This window comes from Gouania willdenowi, chromosome 14 (assembly GCF_900634775.1).
Source record: "Gouania willdenowi chromosome 14, fGouWil2.1, whole genome shotgun sequence".
In the NCBI taxonomy this organism is placed as follows: domain Eukaryota; kingdom Metazoa; phylum Chordata; class Actinopteri; order Blenniiformes; family Gobiesocidae; genus Gouania; species Gouania willdenowi.
The window spans coordinates 5,568,022-5,595,977 of NC_041057.1; the positions used below are offsets into that span (position 1 = coordinate 5,568,022).

Consider the following 27,956-nt stretch of genomic DNA (forward strand, 5'->3'; position numbering starts at 1 on the left):
TGATGTAGGAATTAATTAGGTTTATAGTTATAGAAGTAAGTAAACAAATACGTTGCTTTTGTATGATGGTGTACGCGCTGCAAAAAATCAAACCCACCTACATTGAGAAGAATACTGACCAATAGCACGCCTAGTGGTCATTTTGCTTCCTGCAACAGTGGACCAGTGAGACAATACAGGTCAGCTGTTTGAAACTGGTGGCCCGGGGGCCCACAAGCGGCCATCGATCTCGAAACAAATCCCCCAAGAGTTTCAATGTAAAAAGTGGTTATAGAGGCCAAAATAATGCGCACGATATAACTAAAAAAAACCTACATAATTACAGCAAAATGTCAAAAAAGTGCACCAAGAAAAACACACACAAGGTTTTTAAAAAATGCACGACTCATCGATGTCACACAAAATTACAGCAGACACACAAAACACCAACACATTAGCAAAATGACTCCAAAGGCACACAGAATCCCAACTAAATTATGCAAAATTACAGATCAACACGTAAAAATACAGAACATACACAAAATAACACGAACATACAGAAGATAACAAAAACACACAAAGTAATAACAAAAACCCCTATAATGATTTGTAAAATACATTAAATGAAAACAAAAAAATCCAAATGGCAAATAAATACACAAAATGACTCAAAAAGAAAACAAAACCACACAAAAAGACAAAATGCATTTGTCCTTTCCTGTATTCATGCTCAATCATTACTCTAAATACTGACATGAATATTGATAACGTGGACCCCGCTGTGTTGTGATTCAAAAACTGGTCATTTGAATTAGCGAGTGACCAACTGTGAACTTTGCCACTGGCTTGCCTCAATTAAAGATGTCATTTTATTGGGATTTTGATCAATTTCACCTGGTTAGCATGCAATATTACTGTGGGACAACTGCAGAAAACAGCAACCATAGCACATTTTTTTTTTATTTTCAGCATCTGCCACCATCCCTATGAACAGCTGATAGTCAGCAGTCATGAAAGAAAAAAAGCCCATCCAAATGTGTTAATAAAAAGGGATTTTTTTTCTCTAATTTATTCATTCAAGGCCTTACCAAAAACACCGTACCGTAACCTTGACAGAATTAATTGATTTAAAAACAAGAGTAACTAAACCTAGAAAGCATATTAAGTAGGGATGTAACGATTAATCGTAAGGCAGTTAAAAATCGATTCATAGGTATCACGGTTGATATCGATTTTCTGACAATTGAATCGCAGTACTTTTTTTTAACCAGCAGAGGGCGCTATCCGGAAGTGTTGGCGGCGGGCGGAGTCTGCTAATACTTTCTTTCTGGCTGCCTTCTACTCTTAAATATGTTAATAAATGATTCATTACCCCTTTAGCACCGAAAGAATATCTGTAATATTACTTGAATATCTGTAAAAGTCACGTTTTTCTATTAGCTCTCTCTGCTAGCATAGCTTCTTTTCTTCACTGCAAGATATCTGCATGCCAACCAACCACTGTGTTACCAGCGCCCTCTGCTGGTCCAAACAAGTGGAATGACGGTTTTTTTTTTTTTTTTTAAAGTCCAATTGTTAAGGCACAAAATACATTTTCAGTTGCACTTTTAAAAGAAAAAGAACTATTATGCAGTTTTGCATTGTTTATTATAGAACCAGAACTTAAATTAATAGGCTTCATTTTCATTTGTATTATTCCTTTATTTATTTAATTCAAGATTTATTTTTAGTTAAATTGCATTGTTTTGAATAGTTTATCAAGGAATTCTTTTGACAATGAAAAATAAAAGGAAAATAATACAGTATTTTCTAGTTTTTTTCCCAAAAAAAAAAATTGTCTACAGTCCCATTTTGTAAATGAAAAAATCGTGAGAGAATCGAATCGTATCGGGAGTTGAGTGAATCGTTACATCCCTAATATTAAGTAGTGAAGTTAAATGATTCTGGTCCAACTCTCAACATTCTAGCCCAAGCATTTCAATCTGGCATAAAATTTGTCAGAAAGTGTAAGAGTGACTGCCCCCTATGGGTTGAAACCCAGCTATTACAACTGAATTTTGCTATTGGCTGAGAACGAGAATCTGTGACGTCATTGGACCTTGGTGCATCACAAACAAGCACATTTGGCCCCTCCCCTCCTATAGGAACTCTGTAATCTGTGCTGAGTAGGTTGGATTGAGAGAATTGTGAATAGAGAGCTATACTGAGTATTGACTAGTTATTAGTATAACATACAGTAGGTTGTTCTTTGGAGGTTTTATAGTATAGACTGGGTGTGTCTTAACTGCTCCAGGAGCCACGCCAATTTTTTAATTTCCCCCTAGTGATAGGTCAGCAAAAAGGGCTTTAGTTATTTTTTAAACTCAAACCTGTTTTTTTTATGTGTGTGTGTAATCCAGTCACTCAATAACAGCACAAAAACACACACACACACACACGTTTTAATATTTATATTATTTATTTTTCTCCACTAATTGACACTGAGGGCTTCAAGAACAAAATGTAACACTACAAACATCACAGTAGTCCAACACAGCAGTGACAAGTTTCCCCAACGCTCGCCACAAATGTTTCCCATCGTTCCTTTAGGGGTGTGTGGGGAAACCAGAAAAGCAGGGGGTGACATACAAGCATCACATAATATCGACACACTCCACACAACTGAACACGTTAATCACTGTATGTGGAATTTAAAGCTACTGTTCTGCAGTGAATAGACACACATTTGATGAGTTTCTTTGTTTTGATGGCAACCAGGATTTTTGTGGAACGTAAAGATTAGGGTGTGTGATAGTTTGGTACAGTAACTGGTTCTGATGAATTAACCTAATCCAGCATTTTTCACTCCTCCCCCTCATCCAACCGGATGCACTGATGTGACTGATCGATGCTCGGTCCAACCGTCAGTGTAATAGATGTTAGTTTAGCGCCTTAAACACATGCTCACACTGTTTTCTGACTGAAGCAAAAACACAGACACAAACATGCTGATCTCACGTAGTTACAGAGGAAGCAGAAAATTCATACTTGACTGATTATCTTCAGCTTTAAATCATTTAATCTGATTGAGAAAAATGTCACTTTATGTTAAATAAATACATATATCTAATCATGAAGTTGTTTTTAAATATTAGGTACAGTGTAGTTAGGCTGCACAGGCCTGAAACTGATGGAGTGAGAGGGAATAGCAGAGCAGATATAAGACTATATATAACTAAGCCACAGCTGAATGTGGTAGCCTCATGTTTAGTAGGCGTGGTTAGCTACGTAGAGAGACCTCCCAGCAGAGCCAGCGGTTCCAGAAGACTCGTACTTGCCAAGAGCAGCAAGGCCATTAGCCTGTGGGAAACAAAGAGAGGGTAAAATGAGACTTAAAGAAACAGTCAACTGCCAGTCTTCATCAGAGGTGTCTGCTGATCACTTTGATGTTTCCTTTGAAGTTTCTTTGTCTTCTCCTTAGTAATTTCAGCAATATTCTTTTTGAATAATATGTTATAGTTTCATTTATTCAGACAACTGTTCCTCAGGAAATCCACTATAGGATCAAAGTAGATTTGTCTGAATAAATAAAACCTCAACATATTATTCAAAAAGAAAAAATGATCTTGCTGGAACTGCATCTAGTGATTGCTTTGATGTATTCCTATGTTAATTTTGTCCTATTTTTGAAATAATGTGTGAGATTTTATTTATTCAGACAACCTTTTTTCAGGAAATTTGATCTTCTGACATGTTTTGACTGCCAACTGTCAGTCTTCCTCAGAGGTATCTAGTAATTGCTTTGATGTTTTCCTAGAAGCTCTTTCATAAGGAAAGCATCAAAGCATCTACTGCTTGCCTTCATGCGTCCTAATGAGTTATTTCTGGGAGTGGCCAACTCAAAAGAACTCATAAGGACACAGGAAAGCGATTGGTAGATGCTTTCCTTATGAAAGAACTTGAAGGGGTGCATCAAATAAATCACTAGATGCCTATGAGAAAGACTGACAGTAGGCAGTCAAAACATGTCAGAAGATCTAATTTCCTGAAAAAACTGTTGTCTGAATGAATAAAACCTTACATATAATTAAAAAAAAATTAACTTGCTGGAATTAACGCCTGGTTTTTTTTAATCTGACCTCGGCACGCTTGATGAACTCCTCCGTGGCCGCCTTCTCGTTGCTCAGCTCTCCTCTCCACGCGTTGAGCGCGGAGGCCTGCAGGGCGCGGCCGTACGAAAAGGTGAGGGCCCAGGGCTTGGCTAGTGGACAGGTGTTGATGGAGTTAAGGTTGACACTGGCTTCCTCTTCAGACTGGCCGCCCGACAGGAACGTCACACCTGAGGAAACGCAAAATTAAACAAAACAAGGAAGTGAACGCAAGTATTCACCTGCACATACCTCATCTTGATCTTCAGGAAAAAAGGGCGAAATAAACAAGATTGGGTTGCACAATATACAGTGTATGCAGTTTACTAGAAATTCAAGTCTGCAATTCTTCCACCTAAAAAATTTATTTTGTATTACTAACTACAACTAAAATGACTGAAAATGGTCTCTGCATTTTCACCAGCATTTATTTATTTGTTTGTTTGTTTGTCTTTTAGCAGGATTATATCCAAAGCAGTTAATAGATTTGGACAAAATTTAACCAAAGGTAGACCTTAGATCATGGAAAATTCCATTAAATTTTGTATGGGATCTGGATCAATATACTGATTCTGGTTCAATTTAAAAAAATAAAAAGCATTTGGCATAGGTTTGCAATGTATCCTCAGAGTTACCACCCTGTGAGGAGTTTGCATGTTCTCTCTTCAGGGTGACTGAGGATATTCTGTTTTTTAACACGGTCAAAAAAGATGTTTTTAAATAATTGACAACCCTAAATTGTTTGAGTGTGATTGTGTGCGTATGGACTGGTGATTTCTCCTGAAAGGCACTTTTAAATGGAATGTAATTTTTATTATTATTAGCATTAGCTTAACATTAACTCAGTGCTAGCTTCACATGAACCCAGGATTAGCTTAGCATTAGCCTAACCGAACTTCTGTAAACAAATGTATTTGGATATTAAGTTGTGCTGTTAATAGATTCTGCTCAAACTCTTGACATTTTAGTCAAAGTACTTCAATTTGTCATATTTTATTGTCAAATGTAAGAGTGACTGCCCTCTTTGGGTTAAAACCCAGCTATTACAATTGAATTTTGCTATTGGCTGAGAACGAGATTCTGTGACGTCATTGGACCAAACAAGCACTGTTGGCTCCGCCCCTCCTATAAGAACTAGTACCTGTGGACTCTGCAATCTGTAGTGAGTAAGTTGGACTGAAAGAATTGTGAATACAGAGTTATAGTGATTATTAAGTAGCTTAGTAGCATAGCATAGATTGTTTTTTGCAGATTTTATAGTATAGACTGAGCGTGTCTTAACTGCTCCAGGAGCCCCGCCCTTAATCAAGGCATATTTTTTATTTATTTCAGTGAGCAAAAACCTGGGGATTTAGATACACTGTAAGGTTAAAGTTACATTTTAAGGTTATCTGTAGTTGATGAAACAAGAAAAGATTTTATTCCTAAGTGTGTATAAAACTATCAGACCCTCAGGACTTAAATAAGTGTTCTCAGGCCGTCTGACCTGTAACAGCAGGAGGGACAGTGCGGCGCAGAGCGGTGACGGTTGCCATGGCAATTTCTTCGCTGCTGTACTTGTTGGGGCAGGAGTGTCCGGCTGTGACCATGTTGGGCTTCAGCAGGGTTCCCTCCAGGTACACATGGTGGTCTGACAGAGCCTTGTACACTGCAGCTAGGACCTAATGAGGCGGCATGGAACAACCCGTCATCACTAGGACTAGTTGGAGAGAGAAATGTGATCTGACAGGGTTAGTGTACATCAGATTACACAGTTACCTTCTCAGTGACGTACTGGCAACGCTTCAGGTCATGTTCTCCATCAGGAAGGATCTCAGGCTCCACAATTGGAACAATGCCATTCTAAGAGAACATCAGAGATTCATTTTGAAACCTTTGTATCCAACTGTGATTGTGTAGAAGAGCAAGGTTGTGGTCAAATAGAATTGTATTCACGTAATTGGTAATTAACTTAAAATTATCATTATAAGTGAAAATATCTGTTGCAATCATAATTGAATTGCAATTGAGTTCAGATAATTGACTCTGTAATTGGCATTAAGATTCCATAAAAACTGTCAATTATAATTGAATTAAACGCAAACCTGTGGAATCATGTTACAGTTCAATGATTTACACATACATTGTTAATAATTAATATGTTTCACATCAACTTTTACCACTACCTGTCACTTCTCTTTAGGATCATTTTACCATTTTAATATATATATATATATATATATATATATAGTATATCTATATATCTAGGGGAATACTGAGAGAAAAAAGCTTTAGCCATCCACACCATGAACATTAATACCAATATCTTCATTGATAACAAGGTAACCAAGGAATGAGAAACAAATTAGATGATAGATAATATTTTTTTTAGTATTTTAGTGATGATTTAAGACACGAGTCAAACTGACCTGCTATCATAAGAGATGCTAACAGAAAGCTAATACAGGAGGAAGGTCATGTTTTATGGATCTATTTATTAAAGGCTCAGCAAGTGTGAATAATTGCAATTGAACTTCAGTAATTGAGAATGTAATTGGAATTGACTTTTAGGGGTAAAATAATCATTTTAATTGTAAAAAATGAAAAATAATCGTAATTAAGTTGTAATTGAACATGGATAATTAAAGACGTAATTGTAAGTTAAAAATGTAGTCGACCCCAACCCTGTTGAAGATACTCTTTAACTCCCACAGACCTGCTGGCAGATGCTGGCGTAGCGTGCCAGGACGTTGGCGTTCTCCATGATTGCCAGCTCGGAGGGCGTGGTCTCGCTGATCTTCAGTACGCTGCGCCACTTGGCAAAGTCGGCCCCGTCCTTCTTGTACTGCGCACAGCGCTCGGACAGCCCGTCCAGACCTACATTCCCACAGGAGCAAAGAATCATCAATCAGACACACTGCACACAGGCATTTATTCGAGTGGTAGCAATGCTCCAGTTCTCTCTTACCCTGAGTGGTGGTCTCTCCATTTGTTCCAGCCAGAGGCACAACACCTTTGTCCACCTGGAAAAACACAATCAGACACAAAATCCCTTTTACAGCTCGCTGCTTTCCTGAAAATGTGAACTTTAGTCAGGGTTTGTCCTCTAAACTGGATCTAATGTTATGAGTTTCCATCTTTGTGTGTATCTAAACGCACCAAAAACGATCTTGTTTAACGTGTCAACCAACACAGAGCCACTAGTTCAACCCAAAGCTTCATATCAGCATTTTTACTTGCCTAAAAAACTTTTAGCAACAGTGGCCAAGATTAGGATTTTAAAGTGAAGGAACATTTCCAGTACATTTCCACAGCAACTTCAGCTTGGGAATTTAAAAAAATGTAAACTTTACATGGGAATTATTTACTGGAATTAATCTGGAAAATGTAAAACACTTTGAATGATATTATATATATAAAAAGTATATCCAAACATAAACATTCAAAAATAAAACTTTAAAGTTATTCAAGTCTTGTAAGCATCTTATTTTTTAAAGCTTGCAGATATTTGCCTCCAAACATCAAAAATGTGATTTCAACTCGATACTTTTACAACCAAAGCTCAGTGGCAAAAATAGTAGCACTGATACCAATAACTGCTCTTCAAGAACAACCAGTGCAGTGTTTGTTAAATTAATCAATTGAACAATCAATTATTTCACAAAAAACATCAATGTTGACTTAAATATTACTCTTCTGTCATACCCCTTATTTAAAAATTAAATAAAATAACCCAACTTCTCTCTAAAAACAACAAAAAAAGTCATTTTCAAAACCCTTTCAGGCAATGGCCTTTTTCAAGCAAACTTGCATGGAATCTGGTTGTTTAAGTCAAAATGACGCTAAAATATTCTCTTAACTATATTTAACCTTCAATTTTGTAAATTTACCATTCATTCCGATGAAAAGTTTCAATATTTGAAAGTTTCCAGAATTGTGCAACCCTAGTCAAGCGTAAAGGAAACAATGTGCATCTCATATTCTAAGAAAAACAAAGAAATCCACTCAAGCTAAGCCAAAACTGATGCTTTCTGTTGCATACGTCACGTACCTTGATGCCAACGACGATGCCGCGGTCCTTGATGACCTTGGGGAACAGGGTGCCGTCGTCGGTGCTCTGGTACAGAGTCTCGTGGAAGAAGATGACTCCTCCGATGCAGCTGTCGATGCGTTGGTCAGCGGTGAAGAGCAGCTGGCGATAGCGGCGCCGGTTCTCCTCTGTGTTCTCCACCCCGATGGGGTTCAAACGTTTGGCCATGCTCCCTGGAGAAACGCCACCAAAACAGGTTGGATTCATTTGACCAAAATTCAGGCATTGCTGACAAATATTATAACAGTTAGTGGCATCTTTTCATTCCAAGCTGTTTGCAAAAAAACAAAACCAATAAACCATGCTTCACCGTGCAGTTTTTTAAAAACATCATCAAACCAGAAAAAGGAAACTGTGTTATCTGTAAATAAACACGTAAAGGCGGAAAGCTGTTGGCCTGTGAATTGGCTTTTGTTGTTGGTTTCTTCCTGATGAACTGGATTGTTTGCTCGTGCTTGTATGAAATATGTTTTTTATGGTCTGATTTATTTTTCAACACCTGTGTTGTAACTTAATGTATTAGAATTAAAAAAAGAAATTATTGCAGCCTAAAGCCTTTACATCAGAGGCATAAGACTAATTTAGTCCAATATAATGTCAGAGCTGCACTACACTGCACAATTTGGTCATTATGTCTCATTTACCTACAATCGGAGAATGAATACAGAACAAAGGGCTTATTATATCCTTTATTTTACCAGATAAAAGCCTCATTGAGATTAGAAATCATCTCTTTTTCAAAAAGAACTTGGCATGGCAGCAGCAGACAAAGTTACAACAATAAATGTATTCATAAATCAGTACCTCAAAAACCAGCAGTTCTGGAGACACCAGCTCAAAACAAGATGACAAGCCGTGAGAATTAAAAACAGTCACATTGTCCAAGACTAGGTCCCTTAACAAAGATTTAAATTCTCCAACATTGACCAGATCTGTTAGTTTCATATCAATCTGAAAACTGTTTAATGAAGAGGGGGCGACATATTTAAAGGCAGTCTTACCCAGTTCTGTTCTGACTCTGGGAATAACCATTTTAATAAAATCCTGAGACCGTAGTCCAGGTTACTAGACCTGATCAAATATGTGGTCAAGTTAGAAGGCAGTAGTCCAAGAGCAGATTTATGGATGAATAGCAGCCACTGTGAGTTTGTGTGTTTAATTGGTGGTTTTGTCTGTTGTAATATCAAGTGTTTTACGAGTCATTTTGTGTATTTTTAGTTATTTTAGGGGGTCGCACAAAATTAGGGCCCGTGTCTGCTCTGCATGCTCAAACAGTTTGAATGTCCACTCAAAACACACATAAAATGAAGTCATGTTTGCTTGTATCAGCTGGTCAAAGCTATGGCTGTCAGTATATCAAACACACCGTTAAAAACGCGTTCACGTGCCTACGTGTTAAAGTGTTTGTAGCATTAATTTAGGGTCGCACTTCCGAACAAACTGAACTCACAAACGTGTCAGCCTTCCAGAACAACCACTGTGTCAGACGAGATATCTGTGTTTAAAAAAAATAAAAAATCAACCTAAAAACACATTTTTTCAAAAATGGATAACGAATCATGATATAAAATATCAAACTGTCATAAATATTTATATACATGTGGACAATATGGATATAAGATGGGAGTTTCTTGCATCAAGGAATTATTGTGATGACGTTGCTCATCACATGACCAAAGCGTCATACCGGTGGATTCATCAGCAGCGAGGATTCCTTTCCCTGGAGCCGTTATCCTCTCAGCGATGTCCTGCAGCTCCTTCTTCTGCTCAGGAGTCAGTGCTGGATACTGGTGAGTCATACTGGCTGAAAGAGAAGAGAGAGTGGCCACGGTTACACAATGTTTTTTTATTTGGAAAAAAATTATTCACAATTAAATGATTTTGAATTCAAGTATTCGGCATAGTGTTTACAAATAGTCATTTAGAATTGAGGTTGACATGGAAAACACATTTATTGGGTTTGAAAAGGGTTCGGATTCGACGAGGGAACGTGACGTATTCACATCTACTGGAGAAAAAAAACAAAACTTTTCTTTTCGGCTACTACATAAAAGATCACATAATAAGAACTGTTTTCACTTTGATTTTAAAGCAGTAGCTCAACAACAACACAGTTTCACTTTCATCAGCTGAGCAGATAGAAAACCGTACTTCGGCCAATTAAAGCCAGCGGTTAGTGCAACGTAGAGCTGGGCGATAGAATCAAGATTCAAGATGTATCCAGCTTTCTATTATGGAGATATAGGGAATTTCAATATTGCCTATATCAATATTAGGGGTCTGTATTGCCTGGCATCTGGCGATACGATACGTATCCCGATACATAGGTTGCGATGAGATACAATGTATTCCGATATTAAAGTATAAGGCAATTATTGCAATTTTTCTTTTAAATATATGACTTAAGAAACAACTAATTTGTAAATTTTCAGGAGAACATATGAAATATATTTTATTGGCATGTTCTACACTCAAAACATTGGCTTTAACATGCCATATGCCAAAAACTTCAAATAAAAAAAAATAACATACAATCTGCCGGTGGCTTTTAAACCAACTTTGACTTTAGTGCAACATGACTTTAGTGGAATTTAACTGAGATATATGCCGAGAACAACAAGTAAATGCAGAACGTTAGTAATAGTAGTAAATATTGCAGAATCGATTTTTTTTTTCAACACCCCTAATCAATATATATATTTTTGTAGCTCATTTTGTTTTAAAATACTTGTTTTGGAGTCACTGCTTTCACTACTTCACAAAACAGCATGAAAAGCACAGTGCGATGAATCACTGAGTCACTCACACATGCTGTCCTTTAGAGGGGGAAAAGCCAAAAGTGGCACATATTGATCAGCTGTTTGTTAAAAAATGAGCCTGTATGGCATTTGAATCATCAATTTAAACCAGCAATTGTATTTCTGGTAATACTTTATTTGAACTAAAACATTTTGAGACTTATATTGTACATCGCTATTTTCAGAAAAGATATTTGGATTTGAGTTTTGGTCCATATTGCCAAGCCCTACGGCTGCTCTACCTCATCTACAAAATTTTGATGGAAGGAAAACATTGGAATCAGCCGTGCATTATTTGTGAAGCTCTTTATTTAAAGCGGAATTAACATATACAAGATTGAGGAATTATTCAAATTATTCAGAATATAAATCAGAATAAACCAGCCATTTACTTTGGATATAAGTTTAATTCGGAATGGCCATTTTCATTCGGAATTAGGTGTTTACAAGGTGATTTTTGATCTTTTTAAAGAGAATTGAACTTTTATTCTGAATTAAAGCTCTCATGTAAACGTTGCCAGTGTGTCAATGACCTGGATGACCGCCAAACTCTGCACCCCTACCTTCCCCTCTATTGTCTACACAACATGGCAACCTTGATGTATCTATGAGCTATGCTCAGAGAGAGCAGGGGGAGGGTGGGAGTGGAAAAACACCAAGCAGGCCTGAAATTCACCATCTAGCAAGGCAACACGGATGATGACACGGGTCGTTTGCTAAAGAAGTGTTTCCTGTTTCCTGGCAGCAAAAAAAAAAAGGAAGAAGATTATCGTCATGCTTGCGTTCACCTGAGAAGGAGCAAAAAACTCCTTTTCCTCGTGTTTTTAGCTGCAATGACAAGCTTCACACCAGATTAGGCCTCTCTGCTCCTCACTGGGCCGTAAATAATCAGTTGCATAAGGGACCCGCCCCCCCACCGTCCCCATCAGCAGCGGAGGAAACAGAGACGACCATTATGCAACAGTGCGTCTATGGATTCTACTTCTCATTTGAGCTGCAGGACTGGATGCAGTGCAGGTCGTTTTCCTTCTCCTCAGCAACACATTATTAATTACCCTCCCCTTTCCTTTCCTTCTCTTTTCCTCCCCTGATGCATTTCAAGCCTCTTTGGCAGCCATTTAGACTCTGCTAATCCATCAATTGCGTTTAAAACCTCCACAGACTACAGATTACTGTGATACAACAACACTAACTAATTCAAAATCTCACGTATTGACACATCACGATGATCACGCCCACGCAGAGTGAACAGAGAACGTGCTAAGGCTTGTCCTTCTGCTCCACTGCACCGTACACTGGTATGTGCCACCATTTTGGATCAACTGTGGATGAATCAGTTATATCAGTGAAAGCTATAAGGGTTAAAGGCTCGAGGAAGCTTTCTGGAGGACGATAGTTCAATATTAACTGAGTAACACCCTCACATCGGTATTGCATTCCTACATAAGGCTGGTTCAGTGTGTGGGACGCTGTCTGACAAACCGTGCATCATCTGGGTTAATCCTGGGCTTAAAGCTATGAGATAACAGTTAGAGAACACACAGGACCTGAATGCAGAAACCCTTGTAAATAGAAACAGTATTTACTCCCTACCATTTGGGGTGGTGCAAAAAAGAATAGATAAATCATGATCTTAATATTGGCAACTATGAATGGATTCCTAAATTGAAAGAAACGTGTAATAAAAACCAGATGATTCCTACTAATTTCAATATTCTAATTACACTATACAATGCTGAAGGTGCTACGAGGTGTTAATCAAAAGAGAAGTCAAATAATTCAGCAGTTTATTGCTGTTTTAAATGGAAGATCAATAATCAGCAATAATAAAAAATTTAATCAATAATCGTTCATATTTGAAAATCTGTTTGCAATTTGAATCAAGACTTAAATAATTGGAAACAAATCGGGAAATTAGGCGATTACCCCTACCAACCATAAATGCCAGTAACTTAGTTACTCTAATATGATCACTTTTTTGAAGTACCAAAAAATCTGACGCGCTATTTCCAATCTAGAAATCAGATTAAAGTTACTTATTCAAATCCCTGAGTTATTTTCTTTTCAGGCATGCTAATCAGATATGAGATATGTATGTTGATAGGTATGTACGGGTCTAATTAAACATAGTTTATATATTTTTTTGCATAACTATATATTTTTTTTTATTTTTTTTAATTATTTTTATTTATTAACATCAAATGGTGTATATATTTTTGGATGTGTGTAGATATAGGAATATTTGATATGTATCTGATTAGTGATTACACAAAATGTATTAAATATCAAATGCCTGGAAAAAAAAAAAATATATATATATATGTAAGTACATTATTTATGTAATTTTCCTCACGTATGTGATGAGTCAAGTTTTTAGCGATATTACAAATAAAAAAGACGGTCTTTATTTTATTACATAAAAAGAATTTGTGTTAAGTGAAGTCAAGTAAGACTAATTATTACCTAAAGAAAGTAAAATAAAGTTTGATTAAAGTGGATTTTGGCAAAACCAGGCAGTGCGGAGCTTTGTCAGCAGCTGCTAAATGAAACTAGTAAATTATCTAGTAATCTAATTTAGTGGTAGTTACGTTTAGAATCAAGTAATCAGATAGTTTTCAAAACAATCAGTCGTCAGATTACTTTTTCCGAGGTAAGTTCACCTTTAGGTCACGCAGTGCACAGTGTCTGGGTGTGCATTTGCTTCTGGTTACAATAAAAAGATTATGTTTGGCAAATACCTGCAACCCAGACCAGTCATGCACACACACACACACATACACATATACAGACTTTATCAACACACTCATGCAGAAACTGAGTTTGGTCCAAACACTGTCAGGATCATTTAACAAGCGCTGTGGAATGATTGTGCAAGCATACACAATGAAAAGTTAACCACTATTTATGAAGCAACTTTGACTGATGTGGCGTACGTGACTGAGCTCTGATGCTCAGTAGAACATAATCTGTATGGGTCTGACGATTTAAGGATTTAAATAAGATTTTATTCCACATTATCAACGATTGCAATCATTATTAAAAACCTTTGCTAGTACATGCACTAATGCATGTACCATTAGCTACCAGGAGCAGCATTAGCCATTTAGAACAGATCGCTACGGAAGAAGCTCATTAAAGACTTTAGGTGCACTTCTCACAAAACAATTTCTCCATCTGCCATTTTCTATTGGATGAGATATTGAATATAAGATATATATTTGGTTGTATGGCATCAGTTAGGCATATGCCATGTGGAAAAAGAAATGTCAAAATAAGGGTAGGGTACATTGTGTTCCAATGCTATGCTATTGTAATTCTGCCAAATATTATCTTCTATATGCATTTATTAGATAAATATATAATGTGTTCATTATCTTTACTTTGTACATTATGTTCCAGGTGACTCATCAGTCATCCATTTTTACCTGTCAACTAATCATTTCTAATGGGTAGACTCCGTCATTGAAAATAGTGAAAATGAATGACTACAATTAAGTGGAAGGAAGGTTAGAAACTTGCACTGTGTAGTAAAAATGGCTTTCACAAAGCCCGTTTGAGGTCGTCTCAAACAGACTTCCACGACTACCAGGATTTAGGGCATGAAAGTCTGATTATTATCATTATTTCATTTTTTTTTTTTTTGCAAAAATATGAACAATAAAAACCTGTGATCAGCTGATTAAAGGTCAGTTTTACTTTTAAATTAACATTTCAATAAATGGCCTATACTTTGCATCTCTTATTACCTGGTTTATCTTTATGCATTTTAAAGCTCAAATCACAACCACGTCATCATACACCAACACATTAGAATAGTTTGCCCGATAATATTGGGATTGTGAAGAAATAAAATCCTACTTTATTTGTGAGTTTTTGAGTTCTGTTTTTATTGATCCGTTTAATTTATTCATTTTATATATATATATTAAACGAAACAGAAAAACCACCAACAGTTTTTTAGGGCCACATTTAGGGATTTTTTTTTTAAGAATTTGAGAATGAAGCAATAATATTATTAGGAAAAAAAAAAATGAGAGAATTAAGTTTTAATGTGAAAATAAATAATACAAAAAAATTTTAAAACCTAAACTGAAGTTCAACTTCACAGAGAGCTCCACAGATCTAATTTTTAATGCAGGGTACTGCTCTATGTACATCTGCATCTGTATGTTTTGAAATACAGATACACTGAAGTTTGGAGTTTTTCTCCTAAAATTGTGACTTTATCGTGATAAAAGTATGACTTTCTTCTTGTATTATAATGAGCTTATTCTCATAATACTAACATATTTTTTCTCTGGAAATGTCGACTTTTTCATTGTAGTATGTAAGACTTTATTATTCTCATAACATGAGAATAAGGCCCTGAAACACTGTAAAAAAAAAAAAAAAAATGCAGTAAATTTAATTACATTTCCCTCAACTATGCAATCTCTCTTGGGAAATGACAACATTCGGATTCTGATCATCTACGAGTGTGGTTTTTTGTTGTAAACTTTATGAAAATATATGTATGGTTGTTGTACGGATCAAGTAAAACCATTAATGTAGCAGTCACTGTGGCATGTTTTAGTCGCAGAAGATGTGTCAGTGACTGTGGATGCAACAGTGCGTCAGTTTAGCCCCGCCCCCTCCGTCACATCCTAGGTGTACGTGCGGGAACACAGATACACCCTCACCGACCTCCATCCCACCTCCACCCGTCCACCATCACACCCTCTGCCTCCAGACGACGAAAAAACACCCAAATGGAGCACAAACAAGTGACATAGTGTGTATAATTACAGCGATAACTGCGCTAACGCCTCATTTTGCCTCGTCACTGCACACGAAGGTCACCGTCGTTGTTGCACTTACCGTCATCAGCATTTAGATGAAAAAAAAAATAAACAAACAAACGAGTCAAGCTAAACATTTTCTCACAGTTTCTGTCGAATTATGTGGGAAAACCTCCGAGTTTAAATGTCTTCCGATGGTTTCTGGGTTAAAGTTAGCTTAATGTTGATCACATCCTGATTCAATCTGTGTTGAAACTTGAACCCATCCGTAATTCCTGTTTATAGTTCCATTTTTTGTAGATATTACATAATGTTCTCACCTGTTGGTGGATGTGCGGACACAGAGCAGATGAAGAGCAGTGTTAGCTGAGGATGAGGAGAGGTCTGATGTCTACTGCTGCAGAGCAACGTGACCCTTTACAAAAACCCAAGTGGGCGGGGCGAACCAACGTAGCATTTTGTGACGAATTTACGCAGTCCGCGTCAACGCATGCGCAAAAAGGTATTCCCTTCACGGCGCATGCGCGGAGCGTGATGCTGCAATTTTCCAGAAAGATAAAATCCTGTTGCTGAGATTTACTCTTTAAATATATGACTTTCAAATTGACTTAACAAAACAAAATGTTTAAGATTTACACATTTCAGCCAAATCACGTATTTTGCCATTATTATGGACTGCTTTTGTGGACAGGATCGTGAAAACAATCATGTTTTTTTTTGGAATTTATACAGATATAATAGATAGGTTTCATCTGTTCCATTATTAAATCTGATTCTGAAGCATGCACTTCATTTATGCATATTATTAGATCGACCATTCTCCCCAATTTCCATAATCATAAATCTAAATTCTTCCGGAAACGGAAGAAGAGAACACCAGAATTAGAAAATGAGTAATTTCAACATTATTGTGCCCTAGTTTGTACTTCTACGTATACATAAAATACAAAATATGAAAGAAACCAACAATATCCAAAAAACAAGCGATAGATATCAGTTCCAACAGGGTCTTCACTTTAAATTTCCTAGATTTGTGACCAATTTCTGTTTAACAAAGGACATTTAGGAAAACAGCGCTGGTCAATATTTACGGGGTGTGTTTTTTTTAGGGTGTTAGACCCACTGTAGTTGTTTTTAAAAGCCCTTTGTGCAGTCACTCCTGTAGATTCTATGCAGATTTCAACTTATACTGAGTTACCACGAATACCTGTCAACATTGGGCTGTTCTAACTTATCCTGAATTACCATGACTACCTGTCAACATTGAGTTGTTTTGCAAAGCTGAATTTAAGATAATTTAATGAAATAATTCATGAACGGTATCATTGCAGTCCACCCAAATCCGACTTTGCACACCCTTGAACCAAGCAGCAGCCATGTTGAAAGTCTCAGGCCAATCTGAGCCTGATTCGCAGAGATATTTGAGACACACACACACACTCACACACACAGACTGAGGTTCCTTGCTTTATAGATAGATGCATTCCACTGTAAAATAAACAAAGATTTTCAATTGGAATACTTGCTTTTTTTAGATCTAGGATGTGACGGATAAATTCCCTATATTTTTTTGACAAGTGCATTTTATTTATACTTCTCTGTGTACCCAACTGCTCACCCCTTACATAGCATTTATTTTATATTTTTGAATGCATTATATGAGTGTTATCTTTGATTTTCTTTTTTATTGAGTTAAGCATTAGGATAAAAAAATGTCATTTGATTTGAAAAGAGCTGTAACTTAAGGTTTACGTAACGCATTATACTGTATTATAGCAATTATAATATTACATATTGTATCAAAATTTAAAGAAATTTTCTCAAGGTTTCTGTGCCTTGGGGTCACTTACAGAGGGGAAAAAACAAGTTATGCTCGACCCAAAATATTTTGGTGTTTTCAGTACATTAGATCAGTGATTCTCAACTGGTGGGTCGGGACCCAAAAGTGGGTCGTGGACCTGTACTGGGTGGGTTGCGGACAGCTGGTCAAAATTTAAAAAAATGCTTAATGTCTCTCATGTTGTATTTTATTTTGAAAGAAACTATTCTTTTGATAGGCATGCTGTGAAATGCATGTTACACATGAGAATATGTAGATTTATGTTGGAAAAAATATCATATATGTGTTTTCAACAGCAATTTTTGAAAAACAACATTTTGTTGGTTGAATTCTAAAAAAAAAAAAGAAAAAAAAGTGGGTCACAATTTAATGTCCGTGGCAAAATGTGGGTCCCAGGGTGGGACCAGTTGAGAACTACTGCATTAGATGAAGCAATGTTTCATTTGTGTTCACTCAGATGAAACAGAAAGTACACTTTTGCCCACAAATACAACACGCTAAAACCAGGTACATAGCAAGTGTTTAGTAGATTATTTGTGCTTTGTTGCAGTTACAAAAAATACATTGTAACATCACATATAACTTCAAATAGCATCCAAAAATCTTGATATAAACTCTATAAATGTATTTATTTACATAAATCATCACGATCACATGTGGCATTCTGGGTGCAGGGAATACTGAAAAGAATAATCATAATTAGTAATAGATAATGATTCAACAAGCACATAAAGGTGTAGACATGGCAACCCTGGACGGTAGAAAAAGGTTGTGTTTATGTGAGTAAACAATACTGTAGGTCAGTCAACGTCAAAGCGCCAGCACAGATTTGCATAAAGCACCGACTCTGAGTTCAAAATCAAGTTAAAAAGAAAAACCTTAAATGCTCTCCTGCATTATAACACATACATCACAGAATCCCAACCTAAAAGCATTCATAGGAGTCTCCAAATTGCATGATCTGTGATTATTATAAAATACTTGTGACCTGTTCAGGATGAGCATTGACTTATAGATTTCCGCATCCTTGAAACCAGACCAGAATAAACGATGACGAACTGATGAAATGTTCTCGCTGCTTTAGAATTCAGGCAGCTTTGGTTTACGTGTTGGAAAGGCTGAAAACACAAAGTCGATATTGTGAAACACTCATGTTCCTTGAGGATTTGGTCAGAACACTCTCTTGCTACAATAAGTTAAAAATATTGAAAGAAAAGATAAAGGATACAATGAAATGTAAACACCAAGCATGACTTCTTTACTTTGGGAACGTGATAAGCTTTCATACATAGTGTTGCCTATTATCTGGGAAGTCTTGACCAATCAATTGGAATTCCAGTGAAGGTGGTGAAGATAGGTTTGACAAGGTGCATGGTGGAAAAAAGGCAAGCAAGCGGAAAAAATATAATTAACACAACCCCAAAAACATATATTTCACAATGAATATACATTTAAAAAATTGTAATTTGTACTGAAATATAACAAGAATGAACCATTGTGGCTTCTACCAAACAAAAACTGCTGCGGGGCGCATAGCACTTGTGTGTAAGGGTTAATAATTATTTAGATTTAAGTGCATTCGACCCTTAGCCTTGGTGTTTTTGTAACAGTGCTGTAAACACAAACTGTCACACAAAAACCTCTTTGCGTGGTCCTTTTCCTTGAGCAGGAAGCAGTGGGAGTGCTGGGCCAGGCAGCGGTGCAGCTGGGTAAGTGTACGCATCCAGCTGTTGATCGGGTGTGGCCGGGGGGCTGAGGAGGGCGTCGTATTCAAAGCCCTTGAGAGGCTGCAGGGACAACGTGAGGCCTCGTCGAGCTTTGGCCGCCCGATCTGGTCTCTCTCGAAGTTCCAGAATCACCTGACGGGTGATGAACAGGAAATGTTACATTAAATGTGTCAGGTTTCTGACTCACCATTTAAACACCTTAAAACAGTGGTTCTCGACCTTTTTAGCCTCCAAAATAAAGGTGGGGCCTATCTATAAAGTCAGCAAAATGATGGCCCATTGTTCTATGAATCTGTGATAACAACCACATTTATTTATTGCTCTGAATAATATCCACTGTTATACAGGTTTATTATTATTTGCTCCATAGTATATACTGTAGTCATCTTAATGGTGTAAATTCTTGTTTTAATAAAAAATGAATTGATTAAAAGTGACCAAAAATGGTGGAAAAAGTGGTGAAATGGGATTTTAAAAAGCACAGATATTATCATTATTGGCTTAAAAGTGGCATAAATGTGTAATGGCAATTTAAAAAGGAGAAACAATTAAGTGTCAAGTGGCAAATAATGGGCATGAGAAATCATGATCGTGGGAAAATTGGCAAAATTTAAGCATGAAACGCGGTGAAAAGAGGTTAAAAGTGACAATAATGGGCAACATATGCAAGATTAGGAGGAAAAAGTGGTGGAAAGGGTTTATAAATGCTTAAACTGTCTTTGAAGTTGAAAAAATGTGCAGAAAAGTCAGTGACATTTGATGGAGAAGTGGCAGAAATGGGAGTAATGTAGTAAAAATGCATTAAAAGGAGTAAAAATATGGCAAGAAAAAGTGATGAAAATAGGTTAAAATATGGTGCGTTTGGTGTTGTTGCTGAAAAAGGGTAAAAATAAACAAAAATGGGCTCAAATTGTATATTAAAAAAAAATTATTAGTTTCTTGAAGGCATCTGGCGACCTCCTCCCAGTGTTTCGCAACCACAAGGTTGAGAACCCCTGCCTTAAAGACTGTATCTAGTCCTGTTACCTCCACAGGCTGACGCTGTAGTAGGGTGAGGTCGAAAGTGGTTCCGTGAAAGAAAGTTTGCCTTTTAAAGCGATCGAGGGTCCTCAGGCGGCGACAAGGAGTCTTACACAAAAGCTGAGGATAACATTTGATCAATACTCAGACACACATAGCCACAATTTTCAAATAAAAATTATACTGAGCAGAATTACCTCGGTTATTAACAAGGCAAATGGGGAACTGAAGCTGAGGGGCATTTCGTAAGGGAAACCCCTCACCTTCCACAACATACTGCAATGGTCGGGTTCTGGAGACACGGGAAACTGACGAAAGAAGAAGATGAAGAGTTTAGGTTGCAGTGCAAAAATGCTGATTTTAGTTATAACTATAGAATAAAAACATTTTCATTCAGATTTGATAATAATTGTCTTCATAGTTATTATATTTGTCTTTATTATATGATGGCCAAGGCTAAAAAGCAATCCATCATTTTCTGAAGAAAAAAAAAAAAAAACAGTGGTAAAACCTGTTTTTTTTTTTTTTTAAATATTTTTGGTAACTTAAACATTGCGTTGATTTAAAAAGCTTTTAACATATGCTTGCTATGTATTTTCTGTAGTTACCTTTATTGTTGTTAGTTTGTTTTGTTTTTTTACGTTTGTGTAATGCTACATTGTCTGTAGTCTGTCCCTACTGTGCTGTTCTTTCTGTTTAAATAACTGTAAAGTGTCTTTGTTTTTAAAAAGCGCTCATAAATAAAATGAATTATTCTTATATAAAAATAAAATGCTTGACAACAATTAAACGGCATCGAGGAGCCCGATTTATATTGAAACACAAACTTAACTGATAACAAAAGCTCACCTTTCCATTAACCAATGAGAAAAGCAGAATTCCAAGTGACCACCAATCAGCTGCGTGGTTGTAGGGTCCACCGCTCAGCACTTCCGGGGCTGCAAAGCAGGTCAGAGCAGTGGATTTACACGTTATACTACATACGTAGTTGATCATTTCACTATAAATACATTATGTAAACACTTTTAGAATATCTGAACTGTCAGGATCAGTAAAAAAAAATTAAAAGAAAAAAAAAAGATAATTTCGCTCACCCATGTATTGGATTGTTCCACAAATGGTAAACGCTCTTCCTCCTCTCTCAAGACGCCGTGACAAACCGAAGTCGGCAAGCCGAAGGTGTCCTAAAAATACATTACATTTTTTTTTTTTTTTTTTACATTTTAAAACAACACAAATGAATATTCGTTGGAAGCTTCAGTATTTTATTAGCGCTTTGCTGCCCTCTGCTGGGGACATGGCTTTCCTTACCATTATCAGTCAGCAGGATATTTTCCATCTACAAAGAGTAAGAAAGATTGAATGAGGTTCCCTTTTGCTCTCGTCAATTTGTGAATTTAACATCTTGAAAGAATGATATGAAACCAATAGAACTGCCACAAATGTAGCAGTTTGACATCAACATCATAACGTTACCTTCACATCTCTGTGGATGATCCCAAAGTCGTGCAGAAATCCTAAAAAACAAAACATACACACAACTTTAGATCTTCATATATTACTGATAAGCCACTAAAAGATAATGTTGCGTGAAGCTTGGGGAAGTATTACTTTTCAGAAAATATATTCTCTACCATCTTAAATGCCTTAAAGTAGCATTTTTCAACCTTGGGGCCGTGACCCCATGTAGGGTCACCTGGAAATAAAATGGGGTCGCGTAAAATGTGTAGTAAATAAAATAATAATAATAAAACAAATACTGATTATATTCTTAATTATTTGAATTTATCTATTTCGCACAGGGGAAAAAACAACATCTATCTAATATCACAGAAAGAGCTTAAATAAGAAATATTCCTTTTCAAATTAAAACACCGCATACAATCACAACTGTATTCTATACTTTTACTTTTTCATATATAAGTTTAGTTCAAATAAAATTTAGTATAAATGTATCTGAGCTGACACATATTGTCACTTTGTGTGCTAATCCTGACCAGAAATTTGTGATATAAAAAATGGGGTCACGACAAAAAAAGGTTGGGAACAACTGCCTTAATGTATACACACCAAGTGCACATCCCAGTTCTGCGGCAAAAACTCGCGCTGTCTCTTCTGTGAACTGTCCAATCATCTGCCAGTAGGTGTAGAGGTCTCCTGTGCTGCAGTAGTCACACACTTTGTGAAGAAAAACAAAATTATTTTATGAGAAGAGGAACACAGACAGAGGAGAACAGAAGACTATTTTTTATACTGGCTACTGCGCGTGTGTTGAGTGCTGAAGTGTGTTCAGAATATTGAATCATCACTTGCTTCAACCGCTGTCACATTAACCCTGCTATTATCGTTGGGGTCAATTTGACCCCATTCAATGTTTACCATTCAAAAAAATAGTAGTTGACTTTTTTCCCCACACATATTGCACATATTAGTGTGCCTCTGGGGTCAAAATGTAAATGTAAATCTAAATGTTAAATCTAATTGTGAAATGTAAATCTTAATGATACATTTTAATGTAAAAGTTAAATGTAAATCTATATGTTAAATTTATATCTAAATCAAAATGTAAAAAATCTAAATGTCAAATCTAAATGTCAAATCTAAATGTCAAATCTAAATGTCAAATCTAAATGTCAAATCTAAATGTCAAATCTAAATCTAAACCTTAAATGTAATTCTAAATGTAAATTTTCAATCTAAATCTAAATATTAAATGTAAATGTAAATTTTAAATGTATTTTTAAATGTAAATGTTAGATCTATCTGTAAATTTTAAATGTATTTTTAAATGTAAATGTTACATCTAACTGTAAATTTTAAATTTTAAATCTAACTCTAAATGTTAAATCTAAATGTAAATGTTAAATGTATATCTAAGTGTAAATGTTAAGTGTAAATGTTAAGTGTAAATGTTAAATTAATATCTAAATATAAATGTTAAATTTACATCTAAATGTAAATGTTAGATTTTAACATTTACATTTAGATGTAAATTTAACTCTAAATGTTAAATCTAAAACTAAATGTTATATCTAATTTTAAATGTAAATATTAAATCTAAATCTAAATGTTAAATTAGTCGCCAAGTGTGAAGCTAAATGTTTAGAAACACGCTGTTTTAAATGAATTTGTCTCAAATGAAAAAAATTATCTGAGTGTGAGGAAAGTGAGATAAATGTTTAAAATACGTCAGCTATGAAAACAGTGACTGAGTTTTTACATTTGGCACTCCATAAATGTGCAGAGGCACTTTGTGATTTTTACAATCACGATAACAACAAAATAAATTAAAAAAAAAACATCTGTTTCTACTACAGTGCAACACTGATTTAAACAATGCATTTCAGAGATGATTCATAGTCTGAACAAGCGGTGGCGTCCTTTCACAAAATGACTTGTACTGTATTGTGCTGGAGCTGCAGCCTGCGTTTAACATCTCCTCTCCAGGCTAATAACACGCTGTGTTTTCACAGGGATGGGAAAAGCAACCAAATGGGTCACACTCTGAGTCAGTGGAGGGGGGGAGGAATAGAGAAAGGAAGCAAAGCAGCTGCACGATGCAGAGGGAGCAGTAGGAAAAGGTTCATGTTTGGGACAGACTGTGTCTGCCTCATGTTGGTTCACAAACACCCAGAATATATGAGACCTGATAAGAAGCTTGTTTTTTTTAAACATTTAGTTGATTATGTTCTGGGTGTTGTGCAGGGGGATTGTGGGTATGACCTATAAAAGAAAAGCTACCAGTGGTGGGGTTGGGGAAAGGTGCAGTGGTGGGGTTTTTTGGACAGTGGTTCTGGGTTGGACTGGGTCACTGGCAGCTATCTGACTCACTAATGTAGAGGTGGCGCTGTGTCTGCCAGCAGTCCTGAAGGTCATGGACAAATGGATGGTGGACCTGACGCTGGAGGCAAAGGTCACAGGTCAATTTAAAGAGTCTAAATAGGACTAATATTATATTAATTCAACGCAAAGATTAAAACCTTTGCTTGTTTATCATATAAAGCCTCAGGGGTTCAGAAAGATATTAAACTTTAGCTTTTGAGCATTCCCAGTAAACCTGTACAGACTAAAATGGATATGGAAAATGAACGAGGCAATCAATGGGGTTAATAGGAGTTAATAGCAACAATAAATAGTGGATAGTAAACAAATCAATTTATCCCATAAATGTACACAAAGTTGAAGTATTTTGTTTCTTGTTAATGAAATGATAGATAAAAACAAGTCAAAAAGTGAAAAAAAAATGTGTGTTACCGTCTCTTTTCATTGTCTTTTTCTGAGGTTTTGTTGTTGTTCTCTAAATTTTTTGTCTTTGGAAATTCTTGTCATTTTTTGTATTTTCCAAGTCATTATGTGTGTTTTGTTATTAATTGGTGTGATAACGTGTATTTTCCTGTCATTTTATTTTATTTTTGTGTATTTTTCTGTCATGTTCTGTTATTTTTCTGGCTTTTTATGCATCTTTGCAGTCATGTTGTATATGTTTTGTTTTGTTTTATGCTTTGGTGATGTACTGTGTGTTTCTTTTCATTTTGTGTGTCTAATGAATCATACTCTTCTTGACATTTTGTACATTTGTATATTTTGTATCTTGATTTCTTCCAATTTCTTGAATTACAATCTTTGAGGGATTTGTTTTGGGGACTGACCCTGAAGCGGCCCGTCGCCCCATGTCCGATTTAGGTCATATGAGTTTTGTGCTTTTTAAGGAAGTCAAAAGAAGAATTCAGACAAACCTGGACTATGACTTCTTCCTTTGATTGTTCCAGGACTCCGTGTCGTAGAATCTCTGTCTTCGGTGTAACCTGTTGTCAGATATAAACAATAAGATTAAATAAAATCATACAGATCTGAAACAGTCTTTTTTTCAAACTGACACACTTTAAAGTTATATTTAATAAACCAAGAAGGACAGATGAAATTGAACTTACTTTGACAGCATACGTCTTCTGTTTGGTCTTGTCCTTCACTTTCAGAATGGGTCCAAAGGAACCTTTGGCAATGTAACCCAGCACCTAATGTGGCAAAAGAAAGATCAACACAAGCAATAAGGCAACGTAACTTAAGTCACAACACGGAAGAAGAAAAACTTGATGAAAAGTTGACCTGAAAGTGTTGATGTCCAGGCACGGTTCTGTGAGGAAACTCAGGCAGGAACATGCTGATGAATCCCGGTAGGCTCCACTCTGATCTCAGCTTGTCCGGTCCGATGCCGGCCAACCTCAAAACGTGCTCGGGGATCTCGGGGGCCTTGCCTTGGAGCATTCGTTGGCGACCGAAACGCAGCGTTGGTGGAGCCAGGCGACAGAGGCTGGCTGGCATGGACAGGCCCATACTGGACAGGAAGCCACGCCATCCGGACGACAACGTCTCATCCTCCTGTGCGTCCCTCAGCCTCTGCAGAAGAGGAGAGCAGATTACACACAACAATAGAAATTACAGCTTTTCTAAGAAAATATCAGCATTATCTTCTTTATCGTACCTGAAAACTACATTTAAAATGTCAGTCAACAAAGATGCTCACCAATATTCTATTCCTAGATTGAACATTAACAAATGGTAAGAGTGTTACGATCCAATATTGATATTGGATATCGTACCGATACAGAATATGCAAAGAAAACACAGCAACAAAAAACCCAAAACAAACACAAAAAAAAGTATTGGCCAGACTCCAGCTCCAGTAGTTTTTATCCAGTTGTTTTTATTGGATCTATTGAGGTTATTTTTCAGAGTGCTCTAATTTATTCCTATTTATTCTATTAATTTGTAGAATATGCTAATGTTTGAGTTAAACAAGTGATTATTTTAGAAATTAAAAACATAATTAGTTATTTTTCAGGGTCTTCATTTTAATTTCAATGGTAAAATGTTCTTATGTTTAAGGTTAAAATGTATTGGTTAATAATAAATGAGTCTATTGTTCTCTACTTGAGTAACATCACTTGATCAAGACTTTTCTAACATTCCACACTACAAAATAAGTCATAAAAGTATGTATGATTCGCACTGATATGTCACACACACACACACACACACACACACACACACACACACACACACACACACGGGGCATGCATCATGCAGCACTGTGCCACAAGATGGGAGTAAATGAAGTGTGCAGGATGTCATTATCATCTGTGCCACATGAAGGGATGCATCTCAACTCTATTTGAAGCACAGACAACTGGTGTAATATTTACATTGGATTCAAACAGCATTTTGTATAGAAGCCTGTTACCGCCATTAAAAAAATGAATTATGACATACAACTAAAGTCATAATTATGAGACACTATTTCACAATTATGACTTAGGTCAACCATCAAAAACAAAGCAAGGTCACGTGCGATAGTACCTCATAATTATGACTTACCATCTCATTTAGTATCACATAATTATGACTTACCATTTCACTTACTATCTAATAATTGAGATAGTATCTCAAATGTGACTGTATATCATGATTATGACTTAGCATCTCATAATTACTAAGACATAATTATCAGATACTGTCTCACAATTATGACTTCGGTCAACCACCAATAACAAAGCTTGTGCAAGGTCACGTGAGATAGTATCTCATAATTATGACTTACCATCTCATTTAATATCTCAATTACGACTCACCATTTCACTTACTATCTAATATTTGAGATAGTATCTCAATTGTGACTTTATATACTGTATCATAATTATGACTTTGAATTAGGACTTAGTGTCTCATAATTCTGACTTAGCGGCTCTTCATTACTAAGTCATAATTATCAGATATTATCTCACAATTATGACTTCGGTCAACCACCAATAACAAAGCTTGTGCAAGGTCACTTGAGATAGAATCTCATAATTATGACTTAGCATCTTGTAATTATGAGATACTATCTCATACTTAGTATATCACAATTAGGACTTAGTATCTCATGACTAAAGAATTATTTGACTTATACATATTTTTAATTTACTTAGTTTTTTTAAATGGCGGAAACTGGCTTCCATAATTTTGGGATGTTTATCCAAAAATATGATAAAACCAATAACATAAAGCTAAAGAGTTTCCCTGAAAAGGGAGACTTTATGACAACATTAAACTATGACACCAAGTTTCTCTTCTATCAAGTTATTTTACACAATTTTCAGGTAAATAATACATAATCTTGAATTTCCTTTATTTTATGCTTAAAAATTACGCGAGCTTCACTCGTCCAATTAATTCAATGCGCCATTAATATCACCATGGCAACAGGGATCCCCCCATCCGTGCGTTGCCTTAGCAACCAACCAACCAACCAGGCCCTCCTTCAAAGACTCACCTTCCTGTTTTTACTGCCGTCGGCCCCCATTACTGTGAGGACACATCAGAGTGACGTCGGCCCTGCACCGCGGAGCTCACATCGCTGTCTGTCCGTCACACACCAACCATTCACCGCATGGAGGAGGGGAAACCTCGGCCTCCGACGCACGAAGATGTTGTTAGCCCTCTATGACCGTCTGTGGCTGTTAGGTCAGATGGTGCGAGGGGAGAAAAAACAGAAAGACGACGATATGGCGACATAAACACAGAAGGAAATCCCGAGTAGAGTTAACGTCACCGTAAATCCGCCCACACATCCAGCATC

At 36.4% G+C, this 27,956-nt stretch overlaps 2 protein-coding genes across 3 annotated transcripts; both read right to left on the minus strand.

The window, feature by feature from the left end:
- Positions 1–2,418: 2,418 nt before the first annotated feature.
- Positions 2,419–16,202, minus strand: aldocb (aldolase C, fructose-bisphosphate, b). Its single transcript, XM_028466451.1, has 9 exons — positions 16,072–16,202; positions 9,863–9,979; positions 8,137–8,348; positions 7,054–7,108; positions 6,802–6,962; positions 5,865–5,948; positions 5,593–5,767; positions 4,098–4,297; positions 2,419–3,318 (listed from the first exon to the last, which is right to left on the minus strand). The coding sequence occupies exons 2-9, from the start codon at positions 9,972–9,974 to the stop codon at positions 3,226–3,228; spliced, it is 1,092 nt and encodes a 363-aa protein (XP_028322252.1). The 5' UTR covers positions 9,975–9,979; positions 16,072–16,202; the 3' UTR covers positions 2,419–3,225.
- Positions 16,203–18,099: 1,897 nt separating this feature from the next.
- On the minus strand, positions 18,100–27,935 carry rskrb (ribosomal protein S6 kinase related b). Of its 2 annotated transcripts, none has more exons than XM_028466765.1 (14): positions 27,651–27,935; positions 25,445–25,735; positions 25,270–25,353; positions 25,075–25,143; positions 24,170–24,239; positions 22,409–22,516; positions 21,815–21,855; positions 21,650–21,677; positions 21,433–21,522; positions 21,188–21,276; positions 20,536–20,646; positions 20,345–20,458; positions 19,232–19,450; positions 18,100–18,709 (listed from the first exon to the last, which is right to left on the minus strand). In XM_028466765.1, the coding sequence occupies exons 1-14, from the start codon at positions 27,678–27,680 to the stop codon at positions 18,584–18,586; spliced, it is 1,470 nt and encodes a 489-aa protein (XP_028322566.1). In that variant the 5' UTR covers positions 27,681–27,935; the 3' UTR covers positions 18,100–18,583. The 2 variants fall into 2 exon arrangements, 1 of the variants encoding a protein (XP_028322566.1); XR_003675502.1 differs by having other exon boundaries at positions 18,588–18,709; positions 18,880–19,450.
- Positions 27,936–27,956: the final 21 nt, after the last annotated feature.